Source organism: Pezoporus wallicus, unplaced genomic scaffold, assembly GCF_028554395.1.
Source record: "Pezoporus wallicus isolate ANWC-B61680 ecotype Strahan unplaced genomic scaffold, APGP_CSIRO_Pwel_v1 contig_5524, whole genome shotgun sequence".
Classification (NCBI taxonomy): domain Eukaryota; kingdom Metazoa; phylum Chordata; class Aves; order Psittaciformes; family Psittacidae; genus Pezoporus; species Pezoporus wallicus.
In genome coordinates this window covers 2278970-2301175 of record NW_026636622.1, presented here as the reverse complement: position 1 = coordinate 2301175, position 22206 = coordinate 2278970, and the positions used below count along the sequence as shown (strand labels likewise).

Sequence of the window (22206 nt, the reverse complement as noted above, 5' to 3'; positions counted from 1 at the left end):
AATAAACCAGCACTCCATGTACACACAGTGGTTCCACCAAAAGCAACAAGAAATGTCTGCAGTCTCAGGAAGACTCATACTGAGTTACTGATCACATCCTGATCTGAAAAAAAAAAGTATTTCAGTAACTACAGCTGGTATTAAGCACACTGTTGCAGATTGGGACCTAAAGTAGTTGTAAAAATACTGATTTCCTTAAAGTGTGAGAAACAGAAGAAATTGCAGTAAAAGTCGGCTAGAAAAACGTGTTTGCCTTTGCAAACAGAAATCTACGTTTACTGCATGTTCAGCAGGGAGAGGCAGGAGCACATCTAAAAGAACCCGTGTGCAAGAAGGGACTGCTCCGCAATGCCGTCATGGTTTAAGGCTGGCCAGCAACTAAGGACCATGCAGCCACTCACTCACTCCCCCGGTTTTGGTGTGACGGGGAGGAGAACCAGAAAAAGGGAAAACCTGTGAGCTAAGAACAGTTTAATAACTGAAGTAAATAATAACAATACTATCACTACTACTAAAAATGACGAAAAGGAGAGGGAGAGATGAGTAAAGCCCAAGAAAGACAAATGATTCACAATTCACAAAATTATTGCCCACCACCTGCTGACTGATTCCCCAGTTTATCAGGCCAACTTCACCCAGTTTATATACTGAGCATGATATACTATGATATGGAATATCTCTTTGGCTAGTATGGGTCAGCTGTCCTGGCTGTGCTCCCTTCCCAGCTTCTTATGCGCCTTCTTACTGGAAGAACATGAGTAACTGAAAAGTCCTTGACTTAGGGTAAACACTACTTAGCAACACTGTAACATCAGTGTGTTATCAACACTGTCCTGAAGGCCAACAAACAGTAAATGCAAAGTAGAACTTTCAGTTTATTTTATTTTATTTTGGTTTTTTTGAGCACGTGGTGTGAATATGGAGTATGGTGCTCAGAGCACCCTAATCATCACTCCTGGTCAGGGCAGCTATAGCTGAAAAAGGGATGTTCTGTGTAGGCAGCACCACTTCCCATCACTGTGATCCTAAAATCATCAGATTACAGCGGAATACTGTTTGAGGCAATTGAGGATGACTAACAAAACCTACCAGCTGAAGAGAAATCTTCCAGAAGAGCGCTGCTCTTCACCCAGTTGGAAAGCTTCAGTCTAATAAGGAGGTTGAAGTTTTTGTGTGTCTGAAGAAGCTGAATGCCGGCAGCTGCATAAGAACTAAATTTACCACCGCAGTCCCAGGAACGCCTGCATTTTCTCCTAAAATAAAATCTCTGGTCCATTAGCCTATTGGAATAGAAGATTTTCCTTCCACTTAATTGTAGACATTTACTCATTCTCTTTTTGCAACTCTCATGTTCCAGTTCCAGTAAAATCCTGCTTGGTTTCAGAGTTTTTTAAGGAAGCATGCATACACATCATCTCAAAAGTACTAATAATTTGCAGGTACTATGAAACAATTCACTTCACTGGGTCCCTTTGCTCTTACATTTATTCCTATGAAACAGAAAATGAAATGCAGCTGTCAACAGTGCTGGCTGACCTACTGGGGACTGTACTGCATTCCTGCACACGCGCTGACATAGCATTTTCTAAAGTTTATTTGCCAGGGGAAAGGGTTATAAATAAGTCTCATATTCACAGTAAATCTCCTGCCCTTCATTCCCTAGAGCTTTGAGCGAGGGCGGTTTTTGTGTCACAGGAAATTGCATCAAAGTTTTCAGAAAAAGTGTATTAGCTTATACAATCTGCTTTTGTCAAACTGCCTTTAAATTGACTTCCACCAAAGCTAGATTTAAAAAAAGCTCAGTGCTCTACACATTATCTCTGCAGCTGTTTTATTTTATTAAAATACAATTTGTATTTTCTTAACTAATTTTTTAAAAGCCACAAAGTACTACTAAATGATCACTTCTGTATACCTTCTGAAAATACATATAGTTCTCTATGGAGGCTGTTTTCTCTTAGGCTCCACACTAGTAACTGAGTGAGAAGGTGTAGCAATAAAAGAGGGGCTTCATCACAGGCTCTAGAACCCAGCAGAGAGGATTCACTTAAAGAGTAGGATGCTCAGTTTGGAAGCTTTGCCTGGGCATCATACTGAAAACATTTGCTGATCCTGTTACACCAAGGTTCTGATCCAGAACTTGAACTTCCCAGTCTACATACCCGTCCTGGGTTCAGCAGCAGCAGTCATCCCCCAAATCTATTTCTGATTCCTCTTAGTTTTGAATATACAAAAGATAAAATTATTCCCAAATATAAGCAGTATCCTTAGTTTTAAAGGAGCCTTTCAGAAAAGAAGTAACATGTAGGCATTCTCTGTAAGACAGATGATTTTGCCAGATAAGTACTCTGGGGAAAGCCAGGAGTGCAGGGGAAGGATTAGCCATTGCTGAGCTGCATCTTGCAGCGCAGGCAGTGGGACTGATGAAACTGATGAAGTAGCATGGGCTAAGGATGCAATCTGCAAGAACAACTGGACTGTACTCCAAAATACATGTTTTAAGGAAGTTGAAATGTCCCTGTGTTTTCACAGGCATCCAGGAGGAAATTCATTGCTGGGATTAAATAATTTATGTTAGGCAAGACCTGAGGCTGGGGAACAGGGATTTCTACAACAAAACGAAAAAAAAGCACCATGAACAATGGGAACTGACCCACAGGAAAATGCAGGAAGGACTGGTGCTTATAAAGGGTAATCACTTAAAAACTGATCAAAAGATACCGTTCACCTGTAGTTATGACAGACTGACTGATTTTTAATAATCCTCAAAATAGGGAGATGGGGATATTTAAATACAAGGTCTGGCAAAAGCCTGTGACTCCTTAGATATATTCCTTATAGGCTTCAAGTAACCTTACCTTGCAAACTCTTCACAACACATGGGAAGGAAGAAAACATCTCTCTAGTGAAAAGCAGCTGGACAAACCTCTTTCAGTCATTTAAAATTCAAAGCTCTAAAAATTCAAAAGTAGTGAAATCAGCAGTCTTATCCTGCAGGTAAGAACAAAGGAGCACAGCAGAGAGGTAAATTAGAAAAGCAAGCATTCAAAGGGACAAGCGTCCAGTTCTCTATGAACACTCAAAAAATTTAATACCTTTTTTGCAAGGTTCCTTAATACTATCTGCTGCTAGTACCCCGGAGGACAGAATGGATGATATCAAAAAGAGGATATGAAATTTTAAGAACCTCTCTTAACATAAACATGCATATGGGTAACACCCAAATCACCACTGGACATAAACCTGTACCACAGGATTGAAACTTCAGCACACAACAAACATGCTTCTTGTATAGCATCTGTCCTCCAAAACAGTTTTCCCTCTCCAGAGGGAATATTGCACTTGTGCAGTGCTGAAAAGCACTAGGGAGCAACTCAAAATAAGAGCTGAGAGAATATGTAAGATAAACTATAAGAGGGACACAATCAGGCCAGTTTGCAATTTACAGCCTCTCGCAAAACATGTTTCTGGAATCTGACATCAGTATCCTGAAGCAGACAAATGTGGCCATCACTTGGCAGAGGAGAAACCTGAGTCACAGGGCAGTTACGCTGCCTGGTGTGAAATTCACCCTTACTTGTCCTACTCTTACATGAGGTGTTGCTCAGTGTCACAGCCTGAAGCTGTGTCCTCTTACAGGCACATGGATGAATAGCATGTGTGGTGTGTGGTTTGCACAGGATGAGTTTTATGTAGAGTGAAGCCATGCCAAAGCAAGGAGAATATGATTGAAATCTCTCCCTTCCATTTTTCTCAGTCATAGAATGTACATATCCCAGCTGAATCTTATCAGGGCATTAATTTTCATATGGCATATCAGACTTTGGGATCTGCCTCCTGGAACCCACCACCTGGCAAAGCACTAACTACACCTTAGTAAGCCATTCCTCCGAGACAGAAGAATGGTCTCATTCACCCCACCAATCTTCCCCCCTGAAACTTTTCTATTTGTCCTCACCACTTGTAGATGGGCAAATTCTCCTTGCGCTTCCCTGGCCACACAATGGCCTTCAGATCTCTAATCATGGTGGTCAATGAGAATGCAGAAGGTACTCCACAATGCCCTCATGCCTGTGCTTGGAGACAAGCAAACTGAAGGTGATGCAATCAATGCATTAACCTTCAAAGATGCCTGCTTCTGGGTTACAAGTTTACAAGTTACAAGTGACTTGGGGGTTACAAGTGAGGCACCATAGCATAAGAAATCCACAGGCTTCTGAAATCAAGTTGGGATTTGGGATCTTGAGATTTGTTAGGATTTTGGGATTCAAGATTAAAAAATACTACTTTGGACACTAGTTGTGTGGGGACTCCTAATCCAGGTACATTGATATTTAACTTTTTCCAACATTTGGTAAGCACAGAAACCCTTCTGCTCGTGCACCCAAGCACACGGGCATAACTGGAGCATCGCAGTGGAACTGAAGTAAGAGGATTACATCTCAGGAGGGATGCTTTGGTGCCAGACTAGGTTTAAGGGGATTAAAAAATAGGAGCTGCTTCACAGAGTGACAGGGTGAAAAACAGCAAAGCCCACACACTAACAAACATTGCCTATAAGTAAGCATTGCTTCATATCCTTCAGCAGCACAGAGAGAGTGAGCAGAATAGCAGATGACCAGTGACCATCAAGTGCATCTTTAGCCACCTCAACCGTCCCTAGTACCACCTTAACTCACATCATGCCTGCAATTTCTCTCTGTGCTTTTTATAACCCTTATTTCTTCTTAGCTGCTGCTCTTCCTACATGAACCAGTCCTTTTCTTCTTTCTATTAGTATCTATATTGTCTTTCTCTGTATCATTCCCCATCACCACTGGAAAACAATTTGGAAATACTTTTTAATTCAGTGCAAGAAAAGATGTCGGGATGCTATACATAGGAGGGTGACTTCCATATCAAGAAACTAGAATGGATAGAAACATAGCCATCTTCATAAGATCTAATCCTGGCTACAAAAGGGAACTCCTGTAAGCTTTGGAAAAAAGGACTGCCATCAGTTTTAAATCCAGGAGGATTTTATTTTTTCTGCTAACTAACACTCCTCAAAGGTGAAGCATTAGATTTGGCTTCAAGTTCAATATGCCCTTCTAACAAATACTTAAAAGAAGCAGTGCTTTTATTCCCTGAAAGATATGGAGTTAAATTCACTAACAAGAGTTTCAAATGCTGGAGGGCATAGCATGAGTGGAACATCCTATCTGGATGTAATTTAGAAATCAGAAAACTGTGCCAAATTCAACTGAAGAAGAAAATTCAGGAACAGGGGTGTATGGTGCTACGTACTGTAACACATGACAAAAGGCTGCAATTGCTTTGGAAAGCTTTTAACCTCATCCAAGAAAATTTAAAGATGACTACAGCAACCTGGCAACAGACACTGAGAGGGATACAGGCATATTGAGTAGCATATTTATGTCAAATGCATTAAAATACACACATACACATATAAATACATATGTATTTTAAAAAAGCCTCTACAAACTATATTTTGGTTTCATTTACTGGAAAGAATCTGCACTAGATAGGATCAAATCCCAAGGGCTACAGTCAGCTAAGACAAAGTAACCCTCTCAGAAGCAAAGTTCTGCAAGTGTCATCTGAATTTTAATGACAATGAGGCTGATTTTGTTTCTATCTCAGACACCATCAAAGTAGAATAACAAAGGTCAGAATGACCACTCAGGGCTGGGGAACCAGGAGGTGCACTTTCTGTAGTGAGAACTTTATGGCCTTTGATAATAATCCTTCCCAAAGCTCACTTTAAAAAAAAAAAAAAGAGATCATCTCTGAAAAGCACTAACAGGTAAAACTGCTTCACATATATAAATGGTAGAGGATAGCTTGCAAAAATGCTTGCACTACAATAAGCAGACTTAAATTCTCTTCCCACTGCTGGGGAAGCTCAGGTTTCCTCCTTGTGAAATTCACATTTCTTGATATTGCAGATGCTCTGTTTTCATTTCAAATGCATCTGTGCTCACCTTTCTTTCCTTTCAGTGAAAAGCATGTTAACATCTTCCCTGCAGTCAGACATGTGAGAAGGCTTCTACTTGTGCTTCCACAAATCAAAAGCAGCTGCCACATGGCTTGGCATGGCAGAAGTGAAAACTCTTTTAACTAAAGAGCAGAAAGGGGAAAGGAGGATGGAGCAAGTAATAAGCAATATAACCTGCAATACAGCTGAGGAAGAGAAAAACAAAACCAATCCTCCTCTCCCTCTATTTAATTTTTTCTTAAAAGGCAAGACAACTGTTACATTTCTTTGTTGAATCTGAGATGAGAAACAGGTATTCTGATGAGAGACAATTCACAGAAACAATTAACGGCTCGAAGCATCAAGAAAAAGCAGACCAAAGCACCTGCTTCACATGCCTCTTTATGGGCTAGGAGAGAACTTGTAATGGCAAAGGAGAATGGGGAATTACCTTTCCAGCGGTACCCAACCAAGGAATGTCCTTGTCCCTGTTAAACTTTGCCCACTCTCAAGATAACGGGCTGTAGAAAAAAGACTGTTAACATCCTTCCTGCAACAGCTGTTGCATCTCAGAAATCCTTTGACAGAAGAACCTCAGCTCCCACCACTGTATCTCTTCCAGTTGTCATTTGCCATAATATTACAGTGAGTTTGTAGAATATGCAGAGTTTCTTGATTAAAAGACATTAACATGTCTTTAAAAAAATAAGAGAAAAAAATTTTCCTTTGGGTCAGATTATCACTACATGTACCTAGCTTGAGTTTTTAATGGCATTGTACGAATTTGGTCTCTGTTCTGTTTGTTTTTTGTTTGTGTCTATTTTTTTTTAAGGCTACCTTTGTTTTATTTATTGAATAATCACATACATTGCTTTAGACCTGTCCCTTTTCACCCAGGACAGCTTGTGACACCGTATCGTTGATAACCTGGAGATAGTCTGAATCTTACTTCTAAAAGCACTTTGCTGTAGTATAACTGAGAGAAACAGAGAAGAATGGTTTATAGAAATGGTTTATTCAGCTTGTAATGAGCTAGAATTCTCATTATCTGTGACACCACTGCTTACAGTTTACATGGAGGACTGATGTCCCCTTATTTTTAAATTGCACTGTAGGTTAAGGCTATCTCACTTAGGAATTGGTTTGGGCCTGGCACCATTCTTCAACTCCCCTTTACATTTAACACAGCATTTTCTGGCAGACAAGAAAATGCCCAAAGCATAATTAAGAGCTTGGATCAGGTTGCAGTTTGTTTAAATTTGATCAGGTATGCCATGAAAAGCCATGGTGCAAAAGCAAATTATACCCATACAGATCTCTCTGCCCTACACATCAAGTGTTAGTCTTCTGATCAAAATAAGCTTTATGGACAGAGATACCTTTGTTTAGTTTTTTCTTTTGCCTGTCTACAGTGTGTTTGCCATTTGAATACAGGTATTATGGTAAATCACGAGCTTTCAAAGTACAGCTCAGGTTTTTCGTTTTCTTACAGCCAGAAAAAAAAAAAAATCACAGTCTTTTCATTGTGAAAATGCTTCCTGTTGAAATACACAGGCCCCTGAAGCAGCTGGTCAAGTTAGGCAAGGCACTGGGCTGAAATGCTGATGTGGCAATGATGGAGTATAGGAACAGTAACTTGTCACTGAAGTTCATTTACTTTAAGGTTGATGAAAAACAACAAGGACAGTTATAAACCCGTCCACCTTTAAAACTCAAGAGCTCCCAAGCTTTCCCATGAACAAAGCCATTTCAGGGATGTTGACTGCAGCTAGATTCATCTATTCTTAATTTAACAACTTCTGTCCAGCTGTAATAACTACACCAAACTACAGCACAGGAGACCACTAAGTCAGCTCCTGCTCTATCCCTCTTGATTGTAACCTGGGAAATGGGAAGCCAACAGAAGTCAGGAGACTAATTTTGACTTGAAACGGGGGATATCTCTGGGGAGAACAATGCACAGTCAGTGCTCTTATGAAGAACAGAGTGGGTGCAAGGCCATCATTTTAGGAGAGGGACATATTAAAAAAATAAAACCAAAACCAAACCAACCAAACACATTAGCAGAAGCATAGTTCCTGAATAAAGCAGAGAGAGAAAACAGCGATTATTTCTCTAACCATGACAGACCAGCCAGGAAAGCAGAGCTGGTGCCTCAAATAGCCTACGGTATTACATCTGGTTCTTCAAACTAATCTGACCCCTCTGAGATAGACAAATACTTCCTTGGGGAAGAGTATTGTTACATTTCAAAGTCCTAATGTTAACCACTGACTGTCAATCGAGATAAAACAAGCACCCCAAAGAGTCATAAAACACTAATTTTCCATTGGACAGCAAGAGAGAAACTGATGACAAGAAACAACAACAAAATTAGCCGTTAGCAGAAACCAGATGGAATGGCAAAACTGCTCAAAGAAAACTATTAACTTATTATCAAGAGAAAGAAATAACTGTGTGCAGTAAACACAAAATAGTCCCAATATGGAGACCAATGAACCATCGAGGTCAATATAAGGGAGCTTAAACTAGCTAATTTTGAGATTGCTTCCTGTTACACCAGGGTAAGTTGTGAACTTGACATTACATTAAAAAAAAAAAGCCAAGATCCCAAAGAAGAGAAACGCAAAACCCCATGCTGATGGCTGCCCAGCCACCAAACAGGAAGGGCAGAAACCAGGCCCTCCAAGAACATTTTAAAGACATTTCTTCCTCTTCCCAGCACTCTCCTGATACCTCTGTGCCACCTTCTCTTTTGAACTATGAATTTCTACCACTGAAGGGCTTCATATTCACTTCTATTACAAAAGATAAACCAAAACCCAACAAAATCCCCCAAACAACAAAAAACTCATGCATTTCCACAGTACACTCTAGAACCTAGTATAACCTTTGTCCAGAAATATATACCAATTCAAGTCACCAATTTGCCACTGAGGTACTACTGGATCTAGTACTCAAAATCCAAACTTTTCACCACTTTTGAAACAACTACAATTCCATTTTGTCAACCTCTGATACACTAAAAAATGTGACTCAAGTTCCAAAATCATGAAATTAGTTAAAAATTCATAAAACAAGAGCACACATCACTGAGGCTGAGTACATCAAAATACACATGATAAAAATAAGTCAGCAACACTGCCTAGTAACTGCAAGAGACAGGAAGAACATCTTAAAAATATATGTTTCAACCATTAGTTAAAAAAAATACGTACAATTAAAAAAACAAAAGGAACCTTTATCTTCATAACCTTTCTTTCAGTTACATGCAGGACAGACACATGGCTATGGTGCTTCCATGCTCAATCTAGAGATCACAAGGTTACGATTTCTTTTAACATAATCATAAAATTTCAGTACTGTTTAGATTTTGCTTTTGAAAGCGCTACATCTCAGGAAGAACGAACAACATGCTTTTTTTTTGGCTGTGATTTGGGCATTTTTGGTTAGTTTTTTTTCTTTGCTAGGACTGAAACTCAGGGTGGTGGTTTTGACTGGTTTGGCTTTTGTGGTTTTGTCTTTTTTCCCCTACCAAATGAGGCTGCTCTTCACAGGCACAAGGCACCTAGCAAATAGGTTGAAGTCATTCTGTCCTTTGTCAAAGGCAAAACGGAGAAACAAGGGATGAGACAAGGGAGGGCAGAATAATCTGTGTAGTCTTTCAGCCCTAAACTGCTTACCTGAAGAAATTAAAAAAATTTGCCCTCTTGCAATGCTCTTCTGCATTACTTCACCTTACGTGACACAATAAGCTCTTTGGAGCACATCCTATGCCTTTAGGCACTTCTGGACAGCTTTACAGTACCCTTCTGGTGTCTGCAGATAACAACAAAATGAAAGAACTTGGAAGAAACAGCATCTGTGGATATGCTCAGTCCAGACGTATGAGGAAAGGCCTGAGTTGGGCCCTTCCGATTTCCTCATCGCTAGCTTCATAAAGAAAGCACATGAATTTAATTAATTCAAGTACCTGAAAACTTCTACGATTCTATGAAAAATTATCTGCAATCAAGAAGGAGTCAAAGTTCAGTGCAAGGGCACTGTAACTCGTTTCAAGAAGGGCAACTCTCAATGAAGACTTTGCAGAGCCTGTACAGCTGTACTTGGAGAGACAACTGCTACCTCCTTCAAAGTCATTGTGGAAGCTAAATCACTTCAGTGAGCATAAAAGTTGACCTGAACCTCACAGGTTTTGCTCCTAAGAGAGCTAGAGAAACTTTACACACAGTCTTTAGAGACCTGTTTCAGACAATCTGACTCATTAAAGGCTAGTTTCTGAGATGACTGGCAAAGGCATTCATTGCTTGGCTATTTTGGGTCATCTCAGTTTAAGCACTGGAAGGTTTCCACAGACCTGTAACAGCCACCAAAGAAAATACATTTAGAAGCAGTAGTCACTTGATGAAATTGAAGTCAACATAATAAAGTAGCATCAAGGAAGTCCCCAATCATTGTCTGTTGTCTTTCATCCATGTATAGCAGACAGGTGAGAAAAGGATATTGCTAACGAAGAAGCATATGGATTCCAAGACACATTTCAAAAGAGTATTTTCAGCAAATGCAACCGTAAGACAGAAACGCACAGCTTAGCAACAAGTAGAAAGAATCCGTAAGTGAAAACAACATATCCAGAAGTGATGTTAAACAAAAATTAAACCCTGATGTCAAAAACACATCAAGAAGAGACATGAAAAGGAGAGCAAGCTACAAAAAGAAGACATCAAAAAAGAGAGGAGGTGGGAAGAACAGCATCATCTGAAATTCTCTCTGTTCTTTATAGATTTATGACTGTTAAAAATCCAGATATAAAAGGTGGTGTGGTGGGTTTTTTTGAGTCTTTTCTCAGCAACTCAGTAAGAGTAACCTAGCAAAGTTTAGCTCTGCTTGTGTACCACACAAAGTATTATTAACAAATACAGAAGGTATGGCTTGGTAGTTTTAACACCTGTGGCTGTGCTACATAGGACAGAGACACAATGCTTTATCATATTATTCTTACAAAAGCTTTAGCAATTTGCATCACCTTCAAAAAAGTTACTACCATACACCCTTATTGAAAGCCATGGGGTCACCATTATGTCTTGAAAGAAGAAAAGCGTGGCCAGACAGCAGTACAGTTGAGTAATTTTCATGAAGAGATGACAAACTGTGCTAATGAGAGTCTGCAATGCCAGAAAGGACCAGGCTGCCTTTAACAGGTGCAGTTAAAATCCATGGACACCACTCAGAAATCAACACATGAAAGCTCTGAGAATTACCGTAATCACATATGATTTTTTTAACAAGAAGCTTAGAAGATAACAAAATGGGCAAGCCTGGAGACAAGCCCTTTCTCTGCATTTTCAGGTACTCCTAATAACTCTGCTGAAAGAAAATTTAGGCCTCAGAAGAGAACAGCCCAACACCAGTTCTAGTGAAGGAAGTGGTCAAGGATACATCACTGATTTTTGGGTCACAGAATCATAGAATGTCTAGGGTTTGAAAGGACCTTAAGAACATCTAGTTCATGGTTTCATCATTGGTTTTGCACACTCCTTGGGCAAGCCACTTCAATTTATAACTCAGTTCCTCAGGGGTAAAACTGAGGAAGCAAAACTGTTTCTTGCCATATGAGCTCACTTTTTCAGACTAGAAGTTTTGAGAGACCAAAGGTGTCCTCTTTCTACATATATACAACACCTAATACCTAGTTAAACAGGACATAACACAAGGACTCTTCAGTCCCACTGGTGCACAATGACACCAAAAAATAATGCTTGAAGAATGAAAGTACCTGTTCTCAAAAGTGACTTTAAGTGAAGCCTTGCAAGACACTGCAGCTCAAAGGGAGTTTGAAAAAAAATAATTACTGAATATAAAGAAGTTTTTAATAACTGCCACTCTGGCTGTGCTCATTTTCCTCTGAATTCTTCCATCTGCAGTACGGGAGAATAAACAAAACTTCAACACACTGATTACTGAAATTCATCTTTGAACCAGTTCTGAGAAAGGCCAGTAGTCCAGGAAAAACAACCAAATAAAAAGTCCAAAGGAAAAGAGTCAAGATTTTTTCCAAAGGAAGTTCAGATACATGAAGTTACCAAAAATTTAGCCCAGTTACATTAGTTTAACAAGCTCTGGGAGATTTCTATTCTCTTTTCTGAAGGCAAGTGAACTAAGTTTAAAATATTTGTCAGTCATATAATTTTAGCTTTAAATGAATACTTGATTGTTGTATCTATCTGCAAATGGATGTTTGGTCAAGTAATCTTAAATTTTATTACGTTCTAAAAGTAGCTTGGTCACAAACCTAAGGATTGATGGAATATAGTTCAACTGATCAACAGGAAGCACCACCTCTTTAGTAATAGGGGCCTGGAAGGTGAGTAGTGCCACGCAGTTTCTAGCAAAGGTGCCAGGAAATACTCAGGAAACTGCAGAGCAACAAGGCCAACCCTTACACCGGGCAAGTTTAGTGAATCATTCACTAGCAGGCTAGTGACCAGACTTCACATATTGCAGCTTTTGTAAAGGAAAGGTATTTCACAAATTAAATAGTTTGGGATTATTTTTTTTTTCTCTTTTCCCTTGAAAGCATCAATAAGCTCATAAACTCTAAGATATTTTGGGATGGGATTTTGTTAAATTCTTTCTGTAAACCAGGTAGTGTGGGCTGACTAGTGCTGTGTTTTCTAAGCTATCATAGACCGAAGGAAAGGTTAGCACATGGTAAATATCTGACTAAAGGTTAGGAAATGTTTTCGTGTTTGGTTGGTTTTTTTTGTTGGTTTTGTTTTGTTTTTTAATAACAACAGTTTTCACAGCAGAAGGAAGTCACCAGTGGAGCTTCACAGGGAGAGAATACGAAACAGCCTGAAAAGCAAGGCTAATAATGTGATGTCAATGTTTACTTTCTGTACAGCTTCCTTTCATTAGCCAAGACAAGGTGTACAACCACCAAACCGTACCAGCTAGTAAAATAGCAGATGACATGCAGGCGGGATAAATGGCAAGTGACAATCTGACCTTTACATATACAAGGCTGGAGTCCAGGTACTAAGAAATACAATCACAGAATCACACAATGGTTTGGTTTGGAAGGGACCTTGAAGGTCAACTAATTCCAACCCCCTTGCAAAGTGCAAGGAGACCTTCCACTAGACAAGGTTGCTCAAAGCCCCATCCAACCTGGCCTTGAACAATTCCAGGGATGGGGCATCGACAACTTCTCTGGGCAACCTGTGCCAGTGCCTCATCAACCTCATAGTAAGAATTTTTATCCTAATGTCTAATCCAAACCTCCCATCTGTCAGCTTAAAGCCATTACCTCATGTCCTATCTCTACATGCCCTTGTTAAAAGTTCCTCTCCAGATTTCTTGTACAATCTTCAGGTTATAAAAGTAATTTTACCAAAACAGCAGCTCAGTGCTTGACACTAGAATAAAACCCCCTAAGAGTTTGTAAGTATTAGAGAACAAAGCAGAAAATCACTATCTTCTACAAACACAGAAATCCCATTTTAAATACTGAGTGCAGTTCTTATCCCACAGAAATCAAACAAGAGTTACTAAGACTGAAAAGGATACAAAAAGGGTAATGGGGTGACTGAATATATGAATGATTTCCATGCAAGAAATGACTAAATAGACTGGGACTCTTAACATGGAAAAGAGATCACAGAATCACGAAGGTCACATTAAAAATAACTAGGAAGCAATCTTCCATCTCTCCACTAAAAGAAACATAGAACATCCAATGAAATGCTCATTTCAGAACAAAAGACACTGGGTTTTACACAATCCATAGTTAACGGTGGGAATCTTTGCCTCATGTGGTTTTAGGTGCTCGAAGTTTTATTTGGATTCAGAAAAAGCCATTTAAGAGATTAGTGGAACAGGAATCTACTGAGAAATATCAAATATAAATACAAAAGAGTCCTTGAGCTATAAATCAGCGAGGGCTGGGAGAGCTTTCTGGGGAGGCATCATCATATGGCTGATGACGTGCCTGGTTTTAAACTATTACATAATTACATGCCTGGTTTTGCACTAGTCCCTCAGCATCTCCAATTGCACAATGCCACATAAGTGCTTTGGTCCAGCCTGGTAGAGCAGTTCTTATCTTTTCAGTTCTAGCTATGACCTTGACTTTGTTGACAACACTAGCATTCCTGTTCCCATGAGCATAAGGAACTGTTTGGGTCTTTGAGTGAGTTCTCTGGAATAACCATCATTCACAAGATATGCATTTAGTGCTCAAGGGTACCAGAAAACATTATTTCATACTCCTGTATAGGAGACAATTCTCTCCAGAAATTGAATTCAGACCTTAGCAAAAAATAAACAAATCAGAAAAATGGTAATGCATGACAGGAAGGGAGCAGGGAGTGCCACCAGCACCTCAAATACCTGTACTGCAGGGATGCAGAGAGATGAAAGAGGACTGTGCTCCCCTCTGCAAGATGAGAAATCAGAAACAGCTCCTCAAATCCCAGACTGCAATAGTTGCTGTCAGTTCCTTCCTGACTTCCATTTTCAAGCTGCCAGCCTTCACTAGCTTCACACAAACTCCTCCAGAAACACAGGAAGGCACAGTGGCTAAAGCTGAGTTTAACACATCAGTGGTCCAACTCGGAGAGGTCTAACTGGCCTGTCCATATTAAAGATTTTGTATCTAAGCCCAAGGTTATAAACATCTGTACACCAACATTTATGAACTGTGTTGAACTGTCTTTGTTAGCATTAGGCTTGAATGTTGTGTATGTCCACAATCATCTCATTTCCATATTGTTCTCTAAACATCTCTGAAAAGCAAATACACAACTGGGGAGCTCCAAAGCATAACTGCAATGACATGCTACCATTTACTGTACATAAAACCTTGCAAAACATCTAACCACTACTTCACCTCCAATCGGTTCATCTGCTGTTACTTTAACATGAATGCGTAAATAAAGCAGACCAAACTAGAGCTGTACAGCTATATATCATGGCTTAATCCACAGGCAGTTAAATACCACAGCTGGTTGTTCACTCTACCCCCGTAGTGGGATGAGATAAAGATTTGGGGAGCAGGGGGAGGGTTGAGATAAAGACAGTTTAATAGGACAGAAAAAGGAAAATAACTATAAAAGAATAAGAATATACAAAACAGGAGATACACGATGCAATTGCTCACCACCCGCTGATGAATGCCCAGCCTATTCCGAAGCAGTGGCCCGTGGCCAGCTTTCTCCCCAGTTTATATACTCTCATGATGTCATATAGCATGGAATATGCCTTTGGCCATTTGAGGTCAGCTGTCTCAGCTGTGCCTCCTCCAGCTCCCTGAGCCGCCCCAGCCTGTGCGCTGGTGGGGTGGTGTAAGAAGCTGAATAGTGTTTCACTTAGTGTAAATAGTGGTTATCAACTAAAACATCAGTGCTTTACCAACATTTTTCTCAACCTAAATCCAAAACACAGCACTGTACCAGCTATTGGGAAAAAATTAACTCTATTCCAGCCAAAACCACAACACCAAGATAGCACATCACTGAGCCCTGTGCCTGAGGCTTGCTCAGAGAGATGCCTCAGGTGTGTGGGCTGTCACATCTCCACACTAACATCATAGAATCATAGAATAGTTAGGGTTGGAAAGGACCTTTAGATCACGTAGTTCCAACCCCCCTGCTGTGGGCAGGGACACCTCACACTAAACCATCTCACCCAAGGCTTCGTCCAACCCCGCCTTGAACACTGCCAGGGATAGAACATTCACAACTTCCCTGGGCAACCCATTCCAGTGCCTCACCACCCTCACAGTAAATAACTTCCTCCTTATATCCAATCTAAACTTCCCCTGTTTAAGTTTTAACCAGTTACCCCTTAACCTATCACTACAGTCCCTAATGAAGAGTCCCTCTCCAGCATCCCTATAGGCCCCCTTCTGATATTGGAAGGCTGCTATGAGGTCTCCACGCAGCCTTCTCTTCCCCAGGCTGAACAACTCCAACTTTCTCAGCCTATCTTCATACGGGAGTTGCTCCAGCCCCCTGATCATCCTCGTGGCCCTTCTCTGGACGTATTCCAACAGTTCCATGTCCTTTTTATGTTGAGGACACCAGAACTGCACACAATACTCCAAAGTGAGGTCTCACGAGAGCAGAGTAGAGGGGCAGGATCACCTCCTTCGACCTGCTGGTCACACTCCTTTTGATGCAGCCCAGGATACGGTTGGCTTTCTGGGCTGCGAGCGCACACTGAAGCCGGCTCATGTTCATTTTCTCATCAACCAACACCCCCAAGTCCTTCTCTGCAGGGCTGCTCTGAATCTCTTCTCTGCCCAACCTGCAGCTGTGCCTGGGATTGCTCCATCCCAGGTGTAGGACCTTGCACTTGGCATGGTTAAACTTCATGAGGTTGGCATCAGCCCACCTCACAAGTGTGTCGAGGTCCCTCTGGATGGCATTCCTTCCCTCCAGCGTACCAACCGAACCACACAGCTTGGTGTCACTGGCAAACTTGCTGAGGGCGCAATGAATCCCACTGCCCACATCACCGACAGATGTTGAACAAGATCGGTCCCAACACTGATCCCTGAGGGACACCATTCATTACTGGTCTCCAGCCAGACATTGAGCCATTGACCACAACTCTTTGTGTGTGGCCATCCAGCCAGTTCCTTACCCACTGAGTGGTCCACCTATCAAATTTATGTCTCTCCAATCTGGAGACAAGGATGTCGTGTGGGACAGTGTCAAATGCTTTACACAAGTCCAGGTAGATGATGTCAACTGCTCTACCCCTTTCCATCAGTTCCATAGCCCCATCATAGAAGGCCACCAGATTGGTCAGGTAGGATTTGCCTTTAGTGAAGCCATGCTGACTGTCACCAAGCACCTTGTTGATTTTCATGTGCCTTAGCATGCTGTCCAGGAGAATCTTCTCCAAGATTTTGCCAGACACAGAGGTGAGGTCTGTAGTTCTCTGGTCATCCATTTTCCCCTCCTTGAAAACATCACACAGCTGTTGGATTGGACTTCTCTGTGCTGGTAGTCAAGTCCTGACTTGACTTACAGTCAATCCTGGGGACCCAAATGGTTGCCCAATATTATCCCTCCATCTCCACCAAAGCATACACAGGGTCACATCCCGACTGCAAGCTTTGTACTACTGCCTGCTCTTAAGTCATTCCCAGGAAGAAGGAAAGGATGGACAGCACAGCTTCAGTCATTTCTGCTCAGGTATCAGCTTATCCTGTGCCTTTTGATCAATGAGACACAGAGGTCCAGGGAGGTGTGGTTGGGAGGAAACAGTCCCTCCTCTTACTGAGCCTCACTTGTCACCAGTGGCCAAGACATGCCCATGATAACGCAACCAAATTTATCGTGGTGTTGAGGCTGAAGCACAGGGAGATGACGGTATCCCCTCTGCCTTCTTCGACCAGACTGAAGTGCAGAGATTCCCAGCCTGTTCCTTAAGGAAGTGTAGAGTATCCTAGAGTTTCTCCCCCAGCCACCTCCACAGGAGGAAGCCATACACAGTCCCTCCCCACTGCTGGCAATGGAGGGATGCAGAGGGCCACCCTTCTCTGGGGGAAGAGGCAGCAGCAAAGACATAAAGCAGCTAGCTGGCACACTGAGAAAATACTACATGGCCTAGGGCAGGCAACAAAACTGACATGAATGTATGGTAATATATGCTCCAAATACATTTTACATCATTTGTCATTATGAGCAATTTGATTACAGCCCCACCATGGCACCAGAATAGTGCCCACCATTCAGCTTTAAGGGACACAAACTAGTGGCAGAAGGCCATGAATTGAAAATATCTTCCTTTTGCACTACTGAAAAAATTATTTTCAACCTAAATCTATTCTTCAGTTGTTTTTTTTTGTTTTAAATAAAGCCCCCACAAACCCAAACTAGATCTGTTCTCACCACAGACTTACCTTTAAAACTCCTTGTCAGATGAGAAATAAAAACCTCTGAAGTTTCAACACTACTTGATAGATCCTACAGAGGCCACCATGCTTGTTCTTCCCTGGTTGTTACTACTTTTGCCAAGGACATTACAGCTGCAACCATTTATTTAAATATTGTTACAATACGATGTTGCCTTTATATCACAGAACTAGTTAATAACTCCTCTTCTATTCACTTCTTTAATACCAACCTAAGCATACTCTTTGTTCCAGTTTGTGTCATTTCTTGCTGCTGCTAAACACTGAATATTCTAACTGTATTTCTGAATCTGCCATTAGGAACCTTTATATTCCATTTCAAAGAGACACTGAGACAGGAAATAAAACTGGAAAGGAGTTTTATCAAATAAGTCTCAGTTCTGCTCCCTGCCACAGTTTGAACACAGAGTATATTTCCTGTTCTGGTTCGATTCCAGCTCTTCACAGCGATGTGCAGAAAAATAACCAAAAATTGGATTTGTGCTCTTTTCTCCCTTATTTGTTAGTTGTTTGGGTTGTTTGTTTTGGGGCTTTTTTGTTCAGCGCAAATTCTCACCTTCCTGAATAATGCCTGAAGTGTTCCATTCAGTCAAAATATTTTCCTCGCTCTTAGCTGATGGAGTAAATTACGCATTCCCAGACATGTGAAAGTTTCTTATTCTTTAACAACAAGTCTGAATTACAAAAAAATAAAAATGTGAACACCAGAATAAAACTCCTCTCCCCAAGAGTGAGATTTTATTATCTACAGCGTCATATTCCATTCAGGTCCCTCATGATTCAGCTGCGTGAGAATTATGAGGAATTTTTGAAGCACAGGCATAAGCCAGAGCACTCTCAGATGGCATGTCAAATATGACACTCTTACCTGGGCCTAACCTGGTTTAGGCTGGAGGTAAACATGCTGGATTTCTCTCTGTGCCAACGAGGCTATAATTGCTGTTTTGTGCCACAGTAATAGTATTAAATCTGATTTGATTATTTAAAGCAAACAAACAAAACAAAAACCCACACAAAAACAAAACCAGTGGAGTGGGTAGCTGGTGGGCTGAGTACAGACAAAATCCGAATGTGGATAGCTGAGAAAGAACAACACAAAGATGTTTTTGCATAACTTCATTTTAAACTATCAACACATCTGCCCAGTACATTTAAAATGCAAGTACAGATACAACTATTCCTTCCCTACACGCTGATGACTCGACAACACAACTCTGGCCTCCAGGTGTGAGTAGTAAAGCAGTAAAATACACTTTAGTGTTGGTTTTTTTTTTAAATCTTTAAGAGTTTAAATCACACAATCCATCTCTCAGTTCCACTGACTTCAACCAAATAACTCAATGCATGGGACCTAACAAGTCTAACAAAATCAGATAAAGAATCCTCCTAGTGAGCTTCCATGAAACAGCAAGCTTATGCATTGAAAGGTCACACAATCTGTTGTAAAAGAGTATAAGATAGCCACCTCTCTATCTCATGACAAATACTGAAGCATCTCTAAAAGTCAAGTAGCAGATCAATTCTTGCTGGATGTACAGCATATAAATGTCAAGAACTTTAACATGTGAAATCAAAAGGAGCTTTTAAAGTTATCTAGGTTATTTAATTTTTAAGTTATTTAGGACTCCCAGAGGTAATGATGTGCTCCCCCTCACCCAACGCCACAGGCTGATAGTGTGTGTAACAAAATATCATCACTCCCAAATGGTTAACAACAGAAAAAACAAAAGGTACTAAATATCTCTCCTGTACATGCAAATTTTTTTTAGATGATCAAGTCATCTTGTAAGACAACATACTGACAGGCAGTGTACATTTAAGCTTCACCAAAAGCACATGATCATTAATCTCCTTCTGGGGGATTTCACGTAAAGCTGACAATTTCTGCTTCCACCAGTAATGCTTATTTACTAAACCCCAGATTGGGCTTCAAGCTATCGTTTTGAAAAGAAAACAACTTGCCTGTACTGCAAAGCACCATTTCACCCTAGTTGTGTAGCAGGGACTCCTGATTTTTTCACCTTCAAGTTGGGTGTTTTAGCAGCCCACCTAAATAAATAAATAAAGAAAATCCTCCCCAAACTGAAACAAGCCACCCAAACAGGGCAGGCAGGCAGGCGGGACACACACAGGCACCAGAGCAGTTAGCATCCAGAAGCAGCATACATACTTCAAACACACAAAGCAAGCAACATTTCAACATTCTTGCCAAATGAGATTATGTGCTTGTATACCTCCCTCTCTCACACATGCACAAACCCACACATTACACAGCAAACAATACTCGCAAAACAAAACAAAGACCCTTTGTTAATATTCCATGAGGTTTTGCAATATCTCCCTCTTTGTTTAAAACTGAAGTAATAGTGTTGCTCGAGCCTGATGATTTAAATATACAAAGCCTGTATAGAGAAGAAATACAGATTTCTTTTAGAGCAACTAATAACATTGGAAAATACAGACGAGCTTTTGAGAACAGAAGCTCCAATTTACAAGCATCTTTATTCAGAAAATTAAAAAAAGAAAAAAAAGTGGTAAATACTGCAGCCATTCAAATGCAGGCACTCTGAAAGGACACAACTGGAGCATAAGGCTTATCACAGCCAGATGTGTTTTAACAGAATCTCTTATGGTTACCTCCCACCAACAAAAGTGCTAATACCAATACAATTTTTAAAAAAAACTTAATAAAAACAATCCCCTAAAATTTCCAAAACCCAGCAAGCTCTCTGCTTTTAATCCCCAGCACCTTCAGAAGAGTGTTAGTGTGAATGAAGGAAAGGTGTTTTTTTCTCTTAAAAAAAAAAAAAACAACCAAAAAACCCAACCCAAAACAACAAAGCAGCTTCACAGTTACAACTGAACAAAGTATCACACTGAAAAGGATCATTCACATAGCATTCTATGTGAAGCACTCTAATGAGGAGACTCTACAGCAGCCTCTCTAGACAGGCTGCCCTGATGTACATACTCATTTTGCAGGGTTTACAGCATCCCTACTATGAACTGTAAAGCTAAGACAGTTTCCTGACAAGACGTTCTCCTACCTGAAGCTTCATTTTCCAGCACGAATGCATGTGTGTATCCTCAGTGTAGCTTCCCCTGGTTGCATGACTCCTGTTATCCAGACTAAAGAGACGGAGCTGTGTAAGCAGAGCTGCTGACTGCCCTACATTTGCCTGCAGATGAAGAGAAAGAGTTGGTGCTGTACTTGCCTGGGCTTGTTTAAGCCCCCTAAATATAATACTAATGTAGCTCAAACTAGACTATTTCCTCCAGCTGATTCCAGTGAAAGGATCTTGTGATGAATAATGCATGAGAGCTTCTATGAACATGCTCTATTCCTTGCAGCAGCTGATGTCCACTTCTCCCCCCCCCTTCCCGAAAGCAATCCCTAGCAATTTTTGTGCTATGAAGCATAAGAATTCTCCCAATGTCAAAAAAGCAAGCAGGATGCTCCTCCCAGATGCGTTTTCTTTCCTCTATTCATTAGTCAAGCCAATAGATCTGGTGATTTTCTTCCTTTTTTTAAAAAAAAGAAGATAAAACTCCATGCAGCTGGAAATCAAAGAAAGCATGATCAGCACAGAGCCATATCTCTGGAGTACACAATACTAGTAAATTCAGTTGCTTAGTAATTATTTTTCTTATTCTTAAGGGCTGGGATGCAACAGAAGCTGCATAAAGATGAACACCAAAGAGAGAGAAAGAATGTGACAGTCCAGAAAACAATACAGCACAAAGAAGGTGGGAAAAAAAAACAACCCTGCGTGCTGTAGCTGGCAAGTTCAGTTGATTGTTTACAGAGAAGAGAGAGTGCTTAGGAGAACGTAGTGGGTGGAAGAATATGGGAGATAATTCACATGCTTCTTGAACAATAAATTCCATTGTGTCAGTACAACTTTGTAAGCTAACTACAAAAATCACTTCCTTTCAGATATTCTTCCACAGAGCGAACATAGGACTAACTTGCAATTATTTGCAAGTGCAATTACTGCAATAGGCAAATGTCAATACATGCCACTTGCAGATTCAGTTTTATTTCTCAGAATTGTTTTCCTTTGATTTCATTGTTAAATACACAATGAATTATTTGGCATCTCTTTACCAAGTTACCTACTACAATCCAAGTGACATAGCTGTCCAAACACAACTGAAAAAGCTCTCACAAGCTGTTAGCTTCCTGTAAAAGAAACGTGGCTTTAATGTACTGTGTGTGCAACTTCCTAAATCCTGAACACGACTCTTCAGTTTGGGCATAACTCTGTAGACATCTTTGGGGCTGCATTTCTCAGGTCACATA

The 22206-nt window shown here is 40.6% G+C and overlaps 1 protein-coding gene across 9 annotated transcripts in view; it reads right to left on the bottom strand.

Annotated features, from left to right (window-relative positions):
* The window catches only part of MARCHF8 (membrane associated ring-CH-type finger 8), a 96799-nt gene that overhangs the window by 31385 nt on the left and 43208 nt on the right, over window positions 1-22206 (bottom strand). For 5 of the 9 annotated variants that reach the window (XM_057401084.1, XM_057401086.1, XM_057401085.1 and 2 more), the window contains one exon: window positions 20951-21082. The exons of the other annotated variants lie outside the window; for them this stretch is intronic. In XM_057401084.1, the coding sequence (XP_057257067.1) occupies window positions 20951-21082 (132 nt within the window). The remainder of the gene's footprint in view (window positions 1-20950; window positions 21083-22206) is intronic. 9 annotated transcript variants of the gene reach the window in all.